The sequence below is a fragment of the Sturnira hondurensis genome, unplaced genomic scaffold (assembly GCF_014824575.4).
Source record: "Sturnira hondurensis isolate 20B ecotype Veracruz unplaced genomic scaffold, ASM1482457v3 Scaffold0010128, whole genome shotgun sequence".
Taxonomy (NCBI): Eukaryota; Metazoa; Chordata; class Mammalia; order Chiroptera; family Phyllostomidae; genus Sturnira; species Sturnira hondurensis.
In genome coordinates, this window is record NW_028082759.1 from 1,881,543 (window position 1) to 1,902,338 (window position 20,796).

General features: G+C 38.1%; 1 protein-coding gene across 7 annotated transcripts in view; it reads left to right on the forward strand.

Moving 5' to 3' along the window:
* The window catches only part of GUCY1A1 (guanylate cyclase 1 soluble subunit alpha 1), a 51,587-nt gene that overhangs the window by 20,206 nt on the left and 10,585 nt on the right, over positions 1 to 20,796 (forward strand). For all 7 annotated transcript variants that reach the window (XM_037058265.1, XM_037058263.1, XM_037058262.1 and 4 more), the window contains 5 exons: positions 7,039 to 7,404; positions 13,303 to 13,364; positions 16,715 to 16,773; positions 18,057 to 18,766; positions 20,150 to 20,635. In XM_037058265.1, coding sequence (XP_036914160.1) covers positions 7,150 to 7,404; positions 13,303 to 13,364; positions 16,715 to 16,773; positions 18,057 to 18,766; positions 20,150 to 20,635 — 1,572 coding nt within the window. In that variant the 5' untranslated portion in view covers positions 7,039 to 7,149. The remainder of the gene's footprint in view (positions 1 to 7,038; positions 7,405 to 13,302; positions 13,365 to 16,714; positions 16,774 to 18,056; positions 18,767 to 20,149; positions 20,636 to 20,796) is intronic.

Below are 20,796 nucleotides of genomic sequence, written 5' to 3' on the forward strand. Positions count from 1 at the left end.
CAAAGATGTTCCTCCAGGTCCTCCTGATTGGCCAAAATGAAAAAGGAAAGAAAATGGAAATTTTTGATGTTATCAATCATCAATTTCATTATGCCACACAAATGAAATTGATCGGTCAGCCCAATTGTTTAATTGTCATGGATGTGTTTTTATTTTAAAAGTTCTGTCAGGTTACATTACCCAAATTGTGATGAACTCTATGGAGTCTTAGAGCTCATAACCAGACTGGGTGATTTTCCCAGGTAGCCTTTTCACCTTCCTTGCAATTTTGAATCAAACATTCTTAAGAGTACAGTATAGGTATTTCTGACATAGTATGTAATACAGGTGTTCCTGAAATCATTTGTTTGCAGCCAAACTACTCACTAAAAATAAGAGAACATATGGGAAGAAAATGTGTTGGGGTGAAACCAAACAACACTTATGAGCATTAATTAAAGCAGTAGAAAGATACACAGCCTTATTAGAAAGACAAATTAAAATCTACCCAAAACTGCTACAGTAACTGTAGGCATAATTTAATGAAAAAAAAGGTGGAAGTAGCTAGATGGGAATGGACTATAAGAGGGGTTGAATTGAGGAGACAAAGAAAAAACAAAGGAAAACTGTGTCATGAGTACTTTTAAAACAAGACATGTGGTCAAACTGAGCTGGGAGGAAGAACATGGGGTGAGTGCTTGTCTAGTGTGATGGCTACTGAAGAGTGACATTTCCTCTTCCTTTTCATTTGTATGAGCCAATTCACATCACAGAAATACTCAGTATTTATCTAAAAATAAATAAAAACAAAATGACTTTTTATTGAGTAAAAAGGAATTACATTTCTCCCCGAACTACTTTCATAATATTGATTTATTTCTCCCTCAACTTCTTCTGTAATTATTATATTTTCAGTAGATATATTTTTAAAAGAATAAGTCTCTGTAAGCAAATATTTTAGCAATATAACTATGATGGGAATTATAGAAGTAGCTGTTAGAAATAGTTTTATGTATTTCAGGAACAAAATATTAAGACATTTATGTGATTTTCTCCTGACCTGTATCCTAAGTAGCAATGATGCTTCATTTGAAGAGATGCCAACTGCATGTATTCAAATTTTAGTGATGATGACACTGGAGGTTTTTAAAAGATTTTATTTATTTATCTTTAGAGGGGAAGGGAAGGAGAGAAGGAGAGAAACATCAACGTATGGTTGCCTCTCATGTGTCCCCTGCTGTGAACTGGCCCACAACCCAGGCATGTGCCCAACTGGGAATCAAACCTCGATCCTTTGGTTCACAGGCCCACGTTCAATCCACTGAGCTACACCAGCCGCACCACACTAGAGTTTCAAAAACATAGACATTTAGAATTTATAATTCTGTAGGTTTTGTTTTTGATCTTTAATTAGTTATAAGACATTCTATAAGCATTGTGATACAAAAACTGAGCATCACAAAATGCTAACTTTTAGAGGTTAAATTCCTCTGCTATAGAGTATAGTAAACTTTGCTATTACTTTAAAGATCTCACAAACCCCTAAGTCCAAAGAAAAAGATTGTGAATCATGTCCACTATTTTTTAAAGCTTTCTTTTTTAAAAGGCCTTGTTTATTTATTTTCAGAGCAAGGGGAAGGGAGGGAAAAAGACGGAGAGAAACATCAGTGTGTAGTTGCCTCTTACGTGGCTCCCACTGGGGACCTGGCCTGCAACCCAGGCATGTGCCCTGACTGGGAATCGAACTGGCAACTCTTTAGTTCGCAGCCTGCACTCAATCCACTGAGCTACACCAGCCACGCATGTCCACTATTTTTAATGAAGAATTAATGGAGCTTATTAAACATAGTTTAGTCACACTGTAGCTTTACTGAGGCAATTGCCACCAGGAAATGGGGTGTTCCTGTGTTTTGAGTCCCTAGAGGTGAGGCTGCCACCACCTTTAGAGCTGACCTCTTTGTTTTGGGAGGATAACCAGTATAGTTACAAAATTTAAGGATTGAAGATAGCCACCTTATACTTGCATGCAATTGTAGTCATTGGAGAGGGGAATGTTCTGTTCAGTAATATAAATTGGAGTCAGCTTTTCCATGTCTGAGCTTTTTAAGATAAAGAAATTACTTTCCTAAAGGAGATTTTATCAGTAGAGTTGGAGCAACCCAGCTCTTACCAGGTGTCATGCAATCCTGAAGACCTAAAATCTGAGCGTAGTCATGATTTAATAACCAAAGTCATGGGAAATGCATCACGGGCTAATTTGATTGCTCTGCATGGCCTGAGAGTCTTCCTTCGGCTGTGGTATTCAGAAGTAAATTAAAGTCAGAAGACGGTATCCTTCCTTTTCTTCAGTACCCATGTCTAATCAGTAGCCAAGGCTTGTGGATTCTCTCCCTAAAATACTTCTGCAATTGATCTATTTTTTTTTTTTTTAATCCTCAGGGAACCCAGATCAGCCACCTATCCAACTCAGGCCCAAATCTCATTGTGCCTTCCAAATTAACTTTTAAAAGTCCAGTCTCGTCTCTTTGTTTTCTCACTTCTTAGTCAGTTCAGTTGTTTACCCTTAAGGAGTAGGGTGTTAATTTGTTTACCATGGGTTACAGAGCCCCCAGATCCTGACCTCTGCCTGTCCGGTCTCTCCCCACCAGGCTTGATCTCCCTGAGCCCAGGCTCTGGCCAGGCTGGAATTATTGCGGTTCCTAGAACATGAGTAGAGCTGCATTAGCCTCCAAGCACGCTGTTCTTTTCTCCCACGCCCTTTACCGCTTTACCGGGCTCAGAGTCACAGTTCTGCTGAGATGCCTCTTTCTCCTGGGACTGGGTTTAGATCCTTGATTTGCTTCCTTAGAGTGCCGTGTGCTCCCCTTTTTTGTAGCCCAAGTTACACTCGGAACCGATGTGTCCAAAATAGTTTCCCAGCTGCATTGGAAACTCCAGGAGGGCACGTGTCTGACACATAGTAGCCCCACATTAATATTTTTTGAATAGAATGAAAAGTGAACAAATGAATGAATAAAGCAGGAGATAATCCAGTGTATCAACGAATCTATGAGAGTGGAGATTATGAAAACAAACATGCAAAGGACATGGAGAATTTCACTATACCAAGAGCCAAAAGATTCTTGAGGTTTAACATTTAGTAGCTTATTGTCAAATTTAGCAAGGAGGGTTTTGGTAACAGTGGAAGCAAAAGCTGGAGAGTTGGAGGTTTAAGAATAAATGCTTAAGGAAATAAAGATAGCACATAGGGCTGGATCTTGTCAGAAGTGTGACTATATAAAACTGGGAGGAGTGACAGCTTGAAAGAGCCTGTCCTTTGCTTGTCATTTTCTTAACTTGCACTGGGAAGACTTGAACATTCTCACCGGTGTTTCTACTATTCTGTCCTGCTTTCCTGATATATCGTGTAGGGGAAGGTTCCATAAATATTTCCCACTGAAAAGTAAAATGAAACACATTTTAAAAGCCTGATTTATGAGATTTCCTTTAATAGTTTTAAAATTTTGGAGGAATGAAAATTTCTGATGATTTTCAGGCTACCCCAAAATTAAGCTGGTTCCTTGACATTTGTTTATGAAAATGGTTGTTACAGTTTGAACTGGACTATGTAAACTTTATCCTGACTAAGGCAGTTTGTTTTGAAGTTGTCTTTTCCTTTTAGCTACTCTTAAAAATCTGGACTTTGGAATTTCATCTTAAAATACTTCTATATCTTCAATCACAGATTTTGGCACAGTTAGGTGCTAAGACATTGATCAGTGGATATATATATTTGTTTTTTTTTTCTTACTGTGGTGATTTAGTTCTTAGGTTCCCCCCACCCTCCCCCCACACATACCATTTATAATTTAAAATCTTTTTAAGACCCATTGTTATTTTAAAAAATGCTTTTTATGTCTGAGACTACCTGTGGGGTGTTTTTCTCGGGTCTCTTTACTTGTAGAAAACAAGATTTTTGTACTTAATTAGCTCCTAGAGTTGAAATGATGGAGACCCCCTTTACCTGAACAATAAGGCATCCTGGTTGTTAATATGAGGCCAATAGCTAGGCTATTATTCTCACCATAGTGGTTAATCACTTACTAGTAAGAAGGAGAGAACATTCAGTGTATTTGAAGGCTGTTTAATCATCAACTCTGAGAATGGCAAATATTACGTCGAGTATCTGAGAACATACATCCCCCCCTCTACCTGTTTGCCAAGGCTTTGTCACCAAATGTATTACTTCCATTAATTTGTTTTTTTCCTTAACATGTTTGCCGTCATTTCTGTCACAACCTACGTATCGAATTGCAAGTGACCAAGTCATTTGTGAAGTTACTGCTGGTACACCTAAAATACATCCCTGGTTGAGTTGAGGAACCTACTCTGTATTCCTGGCAGGCAAGCACAAGCCAAGCATAGGTTTCCAAGGTATCGGCACTGTGTGCATCTGTTTTGTAGTGTAATTTCGTTAGCCGAACAGATGAAGAACACTAATTAGTTTGTTTATACATTTGTGATTTAATGAGACTAAACACTTTTATCTTGAAGTAAGTACAACTTGTTTCCTGTTGCTGTTTTTAGTTTAATTAAAAACAGTGTTAGGCATATTTTCTGGGAGTTATATACTGTGCAGTATGGGAGAATCTCAGAGGAGGATGGCTGGTCAGCTGTAGCCTGTCACAGTGAGACTGAATGGGAAGAGAAGAATAAAAATACTGGGTTTGGGGACAAGTTGAAATTTATTATTAATGAGAAGATTAAGCTACTGGAAGACTTTATTATAAACTACATTGTATCAAACTTTTAAATCTAGTACTAAAGTACTAATACACACCAGAATCACTGATTTTAGGAAGTAGTTCTAAACCTTCATTAAATTCAATCTATAATCAGAATTTTATTTTTATCACCTTCCCTTTTATTTGAGTACCCTCAAAAAATCCTAACTATTCTTCATCTAATTTTCTCTTCTTCTAATTGCTGCAGTTATATTTTGATATAACCAAAATAATGACATTCAGTTAATACAGCTCTTCTTCCTGAAAATGAATGCAAAATACTAGTATTATATTTTTATAAATCAATAATTACTTCATACTATCTACTCTGATCTCTTTTTTTACTTCCATATTGTGCAAAACTGAATATATGTAGGCTATGAAATTTTGGGGTGGCTGGACAGAGGAGATGAGGAAGTAATTTACCTTATAGTCAAAATGGTACTTGGATTGAAATGTTTCAGTTACTTTAGTTCTTTACAACCAGAGATTAGAAAACTACAGCCTGTGGGGCAAGTGTATGGCCCAATTTTGCAAATACAATTCTGTTGAAACACATCCATGTTGGTTGCTTTCATGAAGTAACAGCAGAACTGAGTAATTGATAGAGACCTACAAAGCGGAAGATAGCTACTTTCTGACCCTCCACAGAAAGGTCTGCTGACTGCTGATCTCAACTTTACATGAAGACAGCAGTTGGTAAATCGTAGTGGAGTTATGCTGAAATTCAGTATAACTATTTGTAGAAATGACTCTTAAAGAAATGTTGTTGAGAGCTTTAGATTTTTAGGTCTTTCAGAATCCAAATTACCATCCAAACCTGCTGAGGTAGATCCCTCTTCTAGTCTGCCAGAATATGTTTTCTGCTCGAGAATATGTAGAATCTTCCTTGTACCTTCTTGAAGATTCATAAATTACATGTTGGTCACAGATTTGGGGTATGACTCTAAGTAATAGAGAGTACTGGCAGCTTCTGCTGGACATCACCGTCCTAATCTGCACCCATACCTAATATCCTGTGACCCAAAAGGCTGTCAGCTGTTGAATTTGGGCTTTTTATTTGTTTCAGTTCATAAAGCGGATTGTCATAAAGAGCAATTGTCTATTGCTCTAAACTTATTAGATAACTTATCTATGACAATTTAAAAACCATTCTGTATACATATTAAGAACCTATTAAAAGCATTTAGGTGCATAAGAAAGAAAAAATGAAATGAACACTAGTTGTAAAAACTGAAATATAAGGCTCTATCCTGGATCGTTCAAACACCATGGAATGAGCAGGAGAATTATGTTCTTGTTTGCTTTTTAATGTAAACTCCTAAGCCATATTTTTAAGATAAACCAATCCTAGTTTGTAAATTAGCCTGACTATTTAGAAATTAGTAAAATGTTGTAATATGAGTTTGGATTAATAGAAAAATGCATGGACTGTGGAGAGAGATGGACCCACATTTGAACTCTAGCTCCTTCCTTTTCTAGCATTTCAAATGAAAGTGAGTGACTTAACCTTTGGAGCTCTGGCTCATTAGACATAATGGTACCCATGCCATATGGTGGCTATGATGATTAAGTGATTCCTGTGAGGCTTAAATGTGAACATAGATCCCCGGCACAGAGCAGGGATGAGTAAATGTAGGTTCTTTTCACTCTTTCTTGTGTCTTCGATTTTCCAAGAATGGAAATAGTTGGTAAACCCAGTTAATCAAGATCATTAGCATTGTTATTCAGCTGAACTCACAACCAAACAGTGTTTCATACCTGAAAACATATATTCTGTGTTTCAGTCTGAAAACATGTAGTTAGGCATCAAATATATAAATGTTTGGGGGTATATTTGGGAGACATTGGTTTTTGCTATTCTGATTTATCAGAAATGATAGTATACTGAAAATGTAGTGGCATTAGCACTAATAAAATAGACATTTTGACTTAGTTTCTATCTTAAAACCATAATGTTCCACCCATGTGCAATTAAATTAGACTAAATGGGTTATAAAAAGGAATGTCAGCAGGTTGTACTAATAAGGGCACTTCAGAAAAAATTCTATTCCATCTAAAAAAAATTTGAAATGTTAAAAGCAATATTTTACTAGTATACTAAAAATGCACACATGTTAAAGATCTTTACTCAATGTCCCATCCATTTTATAATTAACGTTTCCAGCAGATTTTTTTTTTTTACTGGAAAATGCAATATGACTATATGGTCTTGGCTTTTGCACACCTGTCTCTTTCGGTTTTCATTAGAGTTCCAAGTCACTCTCTTTCTGTTCTGACTTTCTACAGTCCAGAGACACCTCAGTCACCAGTGTCCTTGATCTGATCGTGGCTTCTCTTTGTCATCCCACATACGAAGACCAGCTCACCGGGACGAGATCCACAGCAGAGTGAGGCCACCAGCGCCATGTTCTGTACAAAGCTGAAGGATCTCAAGATCACAGGGGAGTGTCCTTTCTCATTACTGGCACCAGGGCAGGTTCCTAAGGAGCCAGCAGAAGAGGCTGCAGGAAGCTCAGAGAGCTGCAAAGCCACTCTGCCCATCTGCCAGGATGTTCCTGAGAAGAATGCACAGGGAAGTCTTCCTAAAAGAAAGACCAGCCGGAGCCGAGTCTATCTTCACACCTTGGCTGAGAGCATCTGCAAACTGATTTTCCCAGAGGTGCGTGCTTGTCCTTTCGTGATTTTACTGTCACTTTGAAAACTGTTTCTTTAAAAAAAAGTGTTTCTAAGGAAAATGTAAATACTTGCTTTTTCACTTCAAGACTGTGATAGATGTAGCATATTTTCGGGAAACATACAAAAACATTCCTTTAAAGCAATCATATTCTTAAATTGTATTTACCTTAAAATGTTTAACATCTTGAATTTTTTTAGAAAGGGTCTTGCATTCTGGCAAGCTTTATAATTTTTAGTGACTGCTTAGTTCCTTAGCATCAGCTTTCTTGTCTGTGGAGTGGAAACAATAGCTGTCTATACATTCTAGTGTTTTAATGGTCATGAAGTGAAATGAGCCATACCTCTTGCCATAACATAAATGCCTGGTAGCTGTTCACTGTTATTTTGAAATTAACTTCCTTGAAGAATAACTTACTTTCTGCCATGTTCTCTTTTTCCAACTCAAAGAGCTTCATGCATCACCTGACAATTTGTTGGGGTGGGAAAACCTCCCTTGTCCTGCTAGTTCTGAGTTTGAAATCTCTGCTCGAGCCAGGCCTGACCCGCTCTTTGGGGTCAGGGTCAGGGTCCTGTGATCACCAAGGCCTGCGTTGTTAGCTCAGGCACTTCCTGAAATAGCTCTTCGAGCTGCATAGTCTAGTGCCATTTTGAGATAAGGAGCACCTTCTTGGTCAAATATCTTAGGAATAGAAGGGGCATTTGGAGAGCTCCCCTCCCCCTGTAGGGCTAAAGAGAACAGCAGTTGACTGTGTTCATGATGTCCTTCTCTCTCCATCAGTGTTTAGTTTTATAGAAACTCACTGAACCTATGAATTTGGACATTGATGTAGTTAGGCTCCAGTTATCTTCATCCACTGGTAATTTTTAACTGACTCAGTATCAAAGCACTGAAAAACCACAGACTCACTGACTCTTAGGACTTCAAGGAACTTCAGAGGTAATCTTGTTTCCCTTCCAAGGACTTGGGGAGTTCAGTGGCTTGACCAAAGTCACATAGTGTTTGAAGTGTAGAGCAATTACTGCTGTCAGTGACTGAGAAAGAAGAGACTTGAATTGACACTTGGAACATGGATAAACTAGAATGAGCAGAAAGTGAAGAAACTTATTTCAAATATAATATTACCACAATAGAACTTTAGTTAATAGCCTTTGAAATAGAACCATCTAGTTATTTGCACACTATGGTAGTTACTAGACAGCCAGCTTTGGCTGGGATGAAGGATGTAGCTCTTGCCAGAGAGTTGGGTGGCATCACAGTCTGGGAAGTGGTTGGGACTCTCATTTCCAAAGACAGAGTGTGGTGCCCAGGGAGGAGCAGATGGTGACGACGGGGAAGCTGGACATCCTCCATACTTCTCCCAAGTCTCTTTGTTACTGTGTTGGCTTCATTGTTTTGTTTGATAGATTTTGAGAAGTCATATACATGTTAAAACATTCCAAATACTAATATAAGTATTTTACTTTTTTCTTTGTACTTGTTTAGAGTAATCTGCATTGTTTGTGAACTCATAGGAGTAATCATTGATATTTGACTATGCTGTCAATGGAGCAGATGGTGAAGGCAAGGCTATAAGAATGCTAACAGGCATCCTTTCTTGGCATTTTGGCTAAGATCAAGGAACACTTTTAAGAGGCAGAAAGAGTGTGTAGTTGGCATTGTTGACTAGAATTCCTCTTTGACAACTGAGGCCATTTGCCTTATGACAAAAAAATGTCCTCGTGTTGGCTACACTTGGACTGTGTAATAATAATCTAGATTATTTCATAAACTGTGCAAACATCTGCATATCTTTAATTAAATAGCACTTTTTAAATTTTTTACTAGTATAATAAGGAGTAGACATTCGCTCCTTATTATACTGTTTAGTTTCAGTTGTATGAGTACTTCAAAGAAAGAGACTCCAAACACCATTTGACAGCATCATAGTTTTCATTTTAGAAAATCAGATTTAACTTCACAGTTCATGTTTTTATGGGGGACAAATATTAAAATTTATTACCCATGGCAAATTTGAAATAGGAGATGTCATTCTAAAGTAGTGAAATAGTAGGTCTTAAAAAGACCTTAATGATCATCTAACTCAAATTTTCCCTTCTGTTTGAAGAAACTGAGGCAATAAATGTAGGGCACTTGCTTTTAGTAAAAGAGATAACTGGAGAAATGGAAAGGTCTGTGCATCTCATTCATACTTTATTGCTCTTTTCATTATAATATTGTTTGCTCATTTTTCATGATGGTTACTCTCCCCAAATTCTGTATACTCTTCAGGCATAGTGTGTTTAGGAGCTTGCAATGTAGTATTAGCCACAGTTGTAAAATGTCAGAACCCACTTACTGAATCAACTAAATCAATTAAATCAATTGAATCAAATATGCTTAAATAGATGATATTACCCTAAGTCAAGGTCTCAGGAGACCAACTGGATCTGAGGAGAATCATACAGTTTCTAGCTATGTTTCAATACAGTGGGTTTCAAGGGGGAAAAAAAGAAACAGAATTATAATCTATCCTTAAGAATTGAAATAACTTTGGTTTAGAAAATCATTAAAAACTGTAGAAAAGTTGAAAAATAGTTAAACCATACTAACAAAAATTCATCCATCCAGTGTTCATTGCAGTAATACATCAAATGACAGCTATACCAGAAGTATTAACATACAGTGTATTTTTCAGGGATGCACTTGTTTTAACAATGAATATGTGTCTACCCTTTATCAAGTCAAAAATAATTGTTAAGTAACGAGGAACAAACTCGAGAATGCCACATGATTTACTTTTGGGGACAGGCACTCCCTCCATGAATCAGAAATTCCATGACCCACAGCCCTTCAGGGTCTAAGGATTGTGTATATAAGCAGAGCCCAATTTCCCAAAGCTCAAAATAGAGGCTGTCCCAAGTAAAAGGGAGTTTGAGTGCTGGACAAGTAAAAATCTACAGGAGACTACCGCATCTACTGCATAATATTTGTGTATGTTGGATTATAGGGGATTAATTTTAAAGGAAATATTTATTTCAGTCCTAAAATTCCATACTAAACTAAAGATTAATATACAGAATTGTTAGGATGTGTAGCATCTGACTGACCTGCCTAGAGTCTTGTTGTGGTTGATTGAACATCACAAGGCCCTGACGTTGGCTGTGGATGACAGGTCTCACTTATACTTGAGTCCTGCCTATCACACTGTGGACTTGTGTCATCCCAGTATCGAGACTCAGGATATATTACAGGATCTACAGGGCCAAAGCAGGAAACTATGCCCAACAGCCCTGACAGATAAACGTTTTGCCAGAAAAGTTTGTGGGTTTGGTTTGGTTTTGTTTCTTTGAACTGAATAATAGTTTTCCAGAGAAGAAATGGTATATTATGAAAATATCTACAAAAGTCTGTTAACTCGTCATTATCACTAGATTATACTACTAGAGCTTTCCTAGGACTTGGGCACCCTTGTCTTTAGGAAATCAAGTTCTGATTCAAAATGGAAAGTCCGGAATAGCTGTGTTTCACCGACCCCAGCAATGGGAAGACGGACTATTTCTCCTCCTTCTTACAGTGACATGGAAAGGACTAGAAAGAAAAGTTCCCGGTGAGTGTGGGAAGGAAATAAGAGGCCAAGAAGGATCTTGACTGTAAAGGGTAGAAGAGTGTGATGGTTTAATCAGGAAGATAAAGAGGGAGAGAATGTCTCCAGTAGCATTCAGGAGGAGGAAGAAAATATTATTTATTTTATTTTTTTCAGGTATAGTTTATATTCAACATTATTTTGTATTAGCTTGAGGTGTACAGCATAAAAAGGAAAAAAGTCTTCAGTCGCAGAATTAGATGGGTTTTCTTTTTTCATTGTCTATCAGAAGTTTCTGGTCAGAGTAACAATTCATATATAAACAAACATAATTCAAATTATTTTAAATTGGAAACAATCTAAATTTATTTATAAGCAAGCTAAAAGAATAACACCTCTGTACTTAGGTCTCTAACTTCACTGGTATCATTTTACAGATGAGGTCTTCATGTCTTTGAATGCTGATGGGGAGTATTATTCATTCATTCCACCAATGTGTATTGAGCATCTCCTACGGTCATGTACTGTTGTAGGTGCTGGACATAATGGTGAACAATAGAGGTATTCTCTGCCCTTTTGGAGATTCATCTCTAGTGGAGAACACAAATAATAATAATTAGGTCAGGTAGCAAAGGCATGAAGCAAAAGAGAGAGCTCGTGAGCAAAGGTAATGATGTTCATTTTATTGGTGAGTCCTTTGCCCATCTGTGTATGTGTATCAGGAAGAAAGAACTCACAAACCCCATGCTTTTGTGAATTTTAGTCCACCAGAGTATGCTGGTGTTATGAATGCGAGAGTAACTTTCAACAAAGTAAAAGGCCCCCAAGAAACTGAAGCTTTTCAGGCATCTGGGCTAATCCACTCCATTTAGAGTCTTTTAGTTACTGTCTCTCCTTCCTTAACATGAAAGGCCACAGAGAAACATGCTCATACTTTCCCTTCTGAACATGTTCCTCCCCTGCCAGGCATCCTGCCCTCTGCCGTCATATAGGTCCCCAACTTTGCTTCGACTCTGCCCACCAGATAAGGCTCCTGCCAGCCTTTCTTTCATTCAGAAGCACACGTATCCTCCCTCTCCTTATCAGAACAGTCAGAAAAGTTGCTCTACATTGTAAACTTGTTTTCTTTTATTTTTTCTGCACTTCTATTTTTTGAATAAAGTTCAAATTCCTTTTCTAAGCTCTATAATGCACATTAAAATGCAAAGTCCTTTTTGTAAGTTATTAACTTAATTTCTTAAAACAGAAGCTTGGCCTACTTTGCTGAACTTCACCACCTGCCTCAATTGACCAGTGGAAACTCAGAAAGATATAAATAGTTCTTAAGGAAAAAGGAATTTACCAAGTTGGAACATAGCCAGAAAATTCTTCACTGTTCCCTGGGTAAACTACAAAAAGAGTCAGCAGTTACATGTACCCAGGTAGATACATATAATTTTTACATGGAATGAAAAAGAATTAGCAGCACCGCTTACCAATGCTCTGCTTCCCCTTATTAATTAGGGTCAACAAACAGTTAAGAAAGATTAATAGACAGTCAGCAAGTATTTAAAACATGGTGGCTTATGTGCAATACCTTACAGTATAGAAAAAATCATGAAATCCATAAAAAGTAAAACTATAAGTATTTGGTGAGGATTATTAGTTTAAAGAAAAAACATGAGTACCAATTAGGGAAAATCCAAGGTATGTTTCAAATCAATGATCCACTGATCTTGGTGTCAGATCGTAATTAAGGGATGAAAAGAGGGGAAAGATAGAGACAGTAGCAGAGTTTTCCAGACCAGGAGATGAAAATGATGCATGAAACATGAATTTGCATTTGGAGTTAAGGGCAGAGAGTCACTGGCGTGGCTGGTGTAGAATGTGTGAAGGGAGTGGGGACTGACGTGGCCGGAGCCACACTGATGTGAGGTCCTGGCAGCATGCCTGAGGGCTTTCCTGACCCAGAGGAAGTGATGCCTAGGATCCCTTCATGGGACACCTGACATTGCCAAACTGGCATCTTCTATTCAGATTCCAACTCGCCTGACCTTGTTCTGTGGTTGTCAGTGAGAGGATCCACCAAGGGCAAAACTCGTGGTCCAGAACCCACATCCAAATTCAAATTAGTGTCCACTCATTGTTTTTTCCCAAGTCTGAAAAACCCATGGAAAATCAATCCCACTTTCCAACGTATAAATCCACAACACTTCTCATCGTGATAATAATGTATCTGCTTCTTTACAAGAAACTTTCAAGACGAATGTTTAAAATATGTATCTTCAAGTACATTATTATTTAAGAGAATGTTCACAACTTTTCTTTTCAATTTGCAGTTTGAGCGGCTGAACCTTGCACTTCAGAGAACACTGGCAAAACACAAAATAAAAGAAAGCAGGTAAATTCAACCACTTTAGTTGTATGGACTTCTTGTTACATCACCAATACCACCATCACTAAGTTCATGTTTGTGTAAGATGTTTAGAATTTGATAGGGGGTTAGGAAAAGGCAGACCTGAGTTTCCAACCTGGGCATTTCAGAGCCCATGATTTTAACCGTATCGTCATATGCTTTTAACCAGCTGCCAGAGGCCTCTTTATTTCTCCTAAGGTGTAATTTCTAAAGTACTTCACAGGGAAGGCGTGGATACCAAACACTCAGGCACACTCCTTGCCTGAAGAACACTGCTAACGGGTTGGAACAAGGTTCTGGTGTTCCCCCTCCCCCCCCTTCTGCCCTTTCCCCCTAGGGTAGACTTTTAGGTGCAGCATCAGGAGGAGATGAATGGGAGAGGTTGGAGGGGTTGACTTGGGGGACTTGGGGCAGCGGCTATTAATCCTCAGGGTAGTATTTCAGTGTCTTCATACCCAGTTTGGTTATGCTGGTGTGTGCACTGAATATCAGTTGTGTTTGCAGTTTTTTTCTTATACTGTGTCTTTGAAATTTTTGTTAAACTAGCTCTCTGCAGAGACTTCATATATGAAGTGACATTTAAAAACAATCTGATTTATATTATCAAATTTTCAAATATATCTTGGCACAGTTATTGCTAGTAGACAATTGCATTTGGCCTTGTTTTTGAGTCTGTGAAATCCCAAGAATTATTTAATCTGCAAATGATAGAACATGTACTTGAGTTTAAATGCACAGACTTGAACATTGAGGTTTTGCCAACCAGTACCGTTGTCAGAAATATTTTATAAATTCATTCATCTCCCTACTGCTCGTGAATGAATAATCTGTTTTGTGGGTTATCTGCATGTAATTTTCCCCGCTGACTGACTGGCCCCAGACTGCAGGCAGCGGGCTGCCAAGAAGGGGTCACTGACGAGTTCAGAAGGAGAGAGTGTGAACCCCTGTGTCTGACAGGAGCTTTGTTTACATGAGTGATATGCCGAGCATTCCAGAACACCTCTGACCTTCGTTCTCAGTCGGCCGATAAGATAGCCTCAAGTCAGTGTGGCTGTGCTACTGTGTCTGTCTGCTGAGGCCCTTGGCAGCCAGTTCACACAAAATTTATCCTTAGGGCTTTGTGTTCTAAAATGTTTTTAAAGCTGGATGGGTACAAACATTCCATTAGGATGTTTTCCCAGCAGTAGATCTCTTTTAAAAATCTCAAAACTCAAAAAATATATATTTTATTCGGAAATCTTGAAAAAATCTTTAACCATTTCCATGACTCTTTTACAGAGCTGATCATACTTTTACATTGTCCTGGTGGTAATTATTCAGTTGTTGAAATAAGATGGGGGCCCTTTTTCTTTCATAAGAGTGCCTGTGGGTATGGTGACTGGCTACTCTCTGCGTTGCCTTCTTAGATTCTTGGGTATGCTCTTCGTCCCTGGGTTTCCCCCCATATTTTTGGCAAGGTAACTGCCATTTCTACTGTTCCCGTGTTGCCAACTGCTGAACACACCTTACTCCTTTTTGCAGACTATTTATTATCTATGTAACTTGAAAAGAAAAATACCAACATGTAAAATAATAAACTGTCCCTAAATGGAAGACTGGAGTTGCCTGCTCACCGCCATCTATTCTTTAAGTGAATGAGTTTAAGTCGAATCGTTCTGGTAACTCCCGGGGCTGGTTGCTGGTAGAGCTTTCGTTTTGTTTCTTTTTCTAGGATCTTTTGTTCACACCATCATGCGTATGGACTCATGGCTGATGTGTGTGTGTGTGTGCACATTTGCTGGTGCATATACAGACTGATAACTTCTTTTCTGAAGATAAAGATAGGGAACTTATTTTGGATTACACTGAGAGCTGTTTAACTCACTTTGCTCATATCTCATGTCATGGGTGCTGGAACTGGCAGAATTATAATTCTCTGAGAAGATGTGCTCTCATCCTTTACAAAAAATAGAAGTTACTTAAAAAGAAGCAAGTCTAAAGACTGACTAATGTAGAATAATATACTTCAAGGGGTTTGGTGATGAAAGAAGGATAGACTTTGGGTGGTGAGCAAACAACAGAGTATACAGATGTTGTGAGGTAGTATAAAGTTCTATACATCAGGGTGCCTAAGGGTCTCTAAAGTCAGCTAGATAATGCCATTTAGTGCTCCTCAACCTACTTAAATAAGAACATATTTCCACCTGCTATTTTAAATAATTGTAAGCAATATACCTTTATGTGATAAAGTAGTGGGCTAAGCAATTTTCCCTCTTGAAAATATTTCCTTTTGAGACTGCTCTACATGTATCATGTTCTTTGAAACCTGTTAAAAACTATGGCTTTATGCCTGTTTGTGAACCTGGCTTGGTTAATGGCAAACTGAACCACAAGCAGAACCTGTTTATCCTTTACTATGCTTCCAGAGTTTGGCAAAGTTGCTCGCAATTGGTCATCACTATCAAGAATCATCACCGAAAAAAGTTCGGCAGACATAAATCAGCAAGTTGTCTAGTTGAAATTACCAGAGCCTCTCTGAGCCAAAATGTTTGCCATTGTATTATCAACTTCTATGCTATAGAAACCAGTGCACTAATTGAATAAAGAATAGATTTCTGCCCTGGCTGGTGTAGCTCAGTGGATTGAGCACAGGCCTGCGAACCAGATGATCGTGGTTTGATTCCCAGTCAGGGCACATGCCTGGGTTGCAGGCCAGTTCCCGGTGGGGGACCCATGAGAGGCAACCATACATTGATATTTCTCTCCCTCTCTCCTTCCCTTCTCCTCTAAACATAAATAAATAAAATCCAAAAAAAGAATAGATTTCTTTAGCCACTCCATTTTATACAAGTTCAAGGATAAAATTTAATGTAAAGATATGCAAGAGTTCAGTAGACAGGATTTACTGTGTGTTTGCTTTAGAAAAAAATAAGGATACAAAGTGGCATTTATTGATGTGTTGGTTTTTCTTCTTGACTGGGCTTTTAGAAAAACTCGAACCCCTCAATGTCTATTCAGAAAAACTCTGGGCAGCTTTATCACTATCCCTTTGTGGGCCATTTCATATTCCTGGTTCCCTGCCAGTGTAGGTGGCCATAGCATTAGTCTAAGTGAAATTCAGTTGAAAGGTAAGTAGTTCATAAGAAATGACGGAACACTTTGCATCAGGTAGATTGGGGGTTTCCTAACATTGCTCTGGGTTGCACACGTCACTGCTTCTTTCCCGTAAACTTGATAGTCAAGCTCTGCCTCTACAGAAAAGGTGATTGAAATGATTATTTGTCATAACTTGTTATAATATGAAGTTTTAGCATTCATTTGTCAGTTTATAATTTAAGATATTGAAATGATTTCAGAAAATCTGTGGAAAGAGAAGACTTTGAAAAAATAATTGCAGACCAAGCACTTGCTGCAGGTAATAGAAGTGTTTAAGTATATGTGATTAGGAAATAATTATAATTTTAGAACTGCCATTTTACCAGTAAATTAATATTTTCTATTAGTAAAAATGCCTACTTGTGCAACTTATATTTTCTCCTAAAATATTTATTTATGTTTGCTAGTGAGTTCCAGTGTGAAGTGTTAAATGTATTGTATTACCATAAAGAATAACTCTTTTCCATACTATATATTTTTGTTTGATCTAAAACATTTCCTCTTCTTATGATGTTTATTTGCTGAGAGTTAGGTATGGCTGCATGGAAATCGGACTCATAGACATTTACAGCTTTGGTCTTGATGTCAAGTGAGGATTCCTGGTTTGTGCAGAAAAAATACTATTCAGTGAAGTAAAACAAAAAAAATTTAGAAGGCTAGAAACAACCGTGGGAAAAGGGGTTAATGGTGTTTTCATATTGATACTTACTTTAGAGAGACAAGTAGATGAGTAAATTTGTTTTACTGTCCTTTCACGGTTTGAGTACATAGCCCAACAAGTTAAATTTTTCTAAAAGTATAAGATATTAAGATTGTAATAATAACAATAATGGTAAATATGGCTGATTATTTTGAACCCTCTTAGAAGCAGGTACTATTCTAAACATCTTCCCCACATATCACAAGAGGGCTATGAAAAGGGCACTCTTTTTTCCTCAGTTACAGATAAAAAATTGGTGGTGCATAGAGTGTAAAGAATAAAGGAAGTTAAGGAAGAAAGTGTAGAAAGTGATATGTTCCAAACACTATTCACTAGAGTAACATTAACCAATGAAAAGGATATTATACTCAGAGAAAATTGCTTTGTATTATCTCTAAACATGATAAAGTTGAGTTTCATGACCGTGATTTCAAATTAATGCCTGTGTCTGAAGCTCATTCTCCCGGAGGCCCTGCAAGGGGAGGCAGTACTTCTCCACGAGGATAGATCAGTTTTGTTGTCAACAAGGTGGGAGGGCTTTTTCTGAAAGGGACCCGACCCTGCAGTTACACTTGCTCTTTTATAGCTAAGTTTTTTAGGGAGATAGAGGTTGTACATTATACTCAATTGCCCATTCTTTTTCAAATAAATGATTGGGGATTTTTATTCAAAGTTACCAGAGTTTTAGTAACGAATCTGTATAGGTAATTTGAATATAGATGGTTAATTTGGATTGGGACTCTTATTGTGATATATAAAAGGAACTAAAGCATCAAATAAAACAATGTTTATAATAGAAGTGACATCACAAATGTGGCAGAAAATGTGAATATGTGTTTCAGGAGTTCCTGAGGAGATCATCAAAGAATCTCTTGGTGAAGAGCTTTTCAAAATATGTTATGAGGAAGATGAACACGTCCTGGGTGTGGTTGGAGGAACCCTCAAAGATTTTTTAAATAGCTTCGGCACCCTCCTGAAACAGAGCAGCCCCTGCCAAGAAGCGGAAAAGAAGGGCAGGCTGGAGGACGCCTCCATTCTCTGCCTGGATAAAGATCATGATTTCTTAAATGTTTACTATTTCTTCCCTAAGAGGACCACGTCCTTGATTCTTCCTGGCATCATTAAGGCAGCAGCTCACATCTTGTATGAAACCGAAGTGGCAGTGTCATTAGTGCCTTCCTGTGTCCGTGATGACAGCAGCGAGTTTGTGCATCAGCCCTATTTGTTATACTCAGTTCACGTCAAAAGCACCAAACCGTCCCTGTCCCCAGGCAAACCCCAGTCCTCACTGGTCATCCCTGCTTCTCTCTTCTGTAAGACATTTCCGTTCCATTTCATGTTTGACCAAGATATGACAATTCTGCAATTTGGCAACGGGATCAGGAGGCTGATGAACAGGAGAGACTTCCAAGGAAAGCCTAATTTTGAAGAGTACTTTGAAATTCTGACTCCAAAAGTCAACCAAACGTTTAGTGGAATCATGACTATGTTGAATATGCAGTTTGTGGTTCGAGTGAGAAGATGGGACAACTCTGTGAAGAAATCTTCAAGGGTAAGAGAAACAGCATAGAATTTTGAATATAAAATCAATTATTTGATTTCATGAAATAATTGATTTCAAATAATTGATTTCATATTCAGGACCAGAAACAAATAAAAAAAGGCACAAATACATATGTATTGCCTCAAATGTTTTGAGAAAACAATTCTAAACTATTTTTAAGGCTGGAATAAATTGAAAACAAGATTCTGCATGCATTTATTCTTGACCCTTACTTCACAAATATTCAATGAATGCAGCCTACCTTTTAAAATCTTTATGAAGCATTTAATAACTAAATTATAAAAATATTTATATAAAATATGTTTTCAATCATGAAATAACTGCCTTACTTTGGAATAAGAGATATTTTTCTTAACAAACACAAAAAAAACCTACTTTTTTTTCTTATAGGATCCAACTAAATGGGTTTTTAATTCAATATGTAATAAACATGGAAGAAATCCATAACTTGTTCCATTGTTAGAGGATAGGTGGGGGAAATATTCTGTCACCTCATGGTAGAGAACTTTGGTAATCATTTACTCTTAAGATACAAAGTTTGCTAAATCACAGTTGATAGTACAGCAAAACTACTAGAGAGGATTAGAATGCATATAAATATTAGTCATGCATAACCTCAGCACATATACTGTTCCCCAAATTGCAAACAGCTTTATTGCTTTTTATCATAAAACCCATAGGTAAATGTTTAAAAACATTGGTAACTGTAGTAAAAAAAAAAAATCAAAGACATAACTTACATGCATGTCTGTTTAAAACAAAAAAGTACTATTTATAACTTCCATTTTATCACTAAAAAATATTTTGGGCATTCTTCCATTAAATTAGATATAAGCCTATTTCACTTTTCAAAGGCTGCGTAGAATCTCATTGTGAGGTTTTCCTCCATTTAAACCATCTACCGTTGAAGGGCATTGGGTTGCTTCCGACTCTTTGCGGCAGTGAACACGCATGCACGTATCCACCCCGACTCATCCCGGTAGATTGTGTGATCCTGGATGGTCACTTGAAGTGTCACCTTTCTCAGGCCTCCCTTGGAACAATCATTTCTCCTGGCTGCTACTGTCAGAAGAATTTAGTCACAAAAGCAGCAGCATGCCACTTACTGAGAAAGCCTTGAAGAAAAAAATCATTTGCATTGTTTATTGAGAATTATGATTTACATGTAGAGTACACTCTTTGAATGCCTGCATTCATTTTAGAACTAACAGTAAGAACTGTAAGAGTGCATATTGTTCTTGGTCAGCAGGTAGAAAAAAATCCAGTTGAATACAAAAGGATTATCCCTGAGTCTACTTCCTCTCCTTTTGTCTCAAAAAACTGTTGGGAACTTGAGTAAACTACAGGCACTGGTTCTCCTTTGCTTCACAGGTTATGGACCTCAAAGGCCAAATGATCTACATCATTGAATCCAGTGCGATCTTGTTCTTGGGGTCGCCCTGTGTGGACAGATTAGAAGATTTTACAGGACGAGGGCTCTACCTCTCTGACATCCCGATTCACAACGCACTGAGAGACGTGGTCTTGATAGGAGAACAGGCTAGAGCTCAAGATGGCCTTAAGAAAAGGCTGGGGAAACTGAAGGCTACCCTTGAGCAAGCCCACCAAGCCCTGGAGGAGGAAAAGAAGAAGACGGTTGATCTCCTGTGCTCTATATTTCCCTCCGAGGTGGCGCAGCAGCTGTGGCAAGGGCAAGTGGTGCAAGCCAAGAAGTTCAATAATGTCACCATGCTCTTCTCAGACATTGTTGGCTTCACTGCCATCTGCTCCCAGTGCTCACCGCTGCAGGTCATCACCATGCTCAATGCTCTCTACACGCGCTTTGACCGGCAGTGTGGAGAGCTGGATGTCTACAAGGTAGGGCTGGAGCAGGGCGATGATTGTTTTTCCATGCAGAAGTCACTGAGAAAAAGCACAACTAGGATCTGAGTGATAATGCAAACAAGAGGCTGTCTCAGCAGGGCCATCCCGGGAGTGAGTGTTGTGCATTAATCAAGGGGTTATCGGCCAGCCAGAAA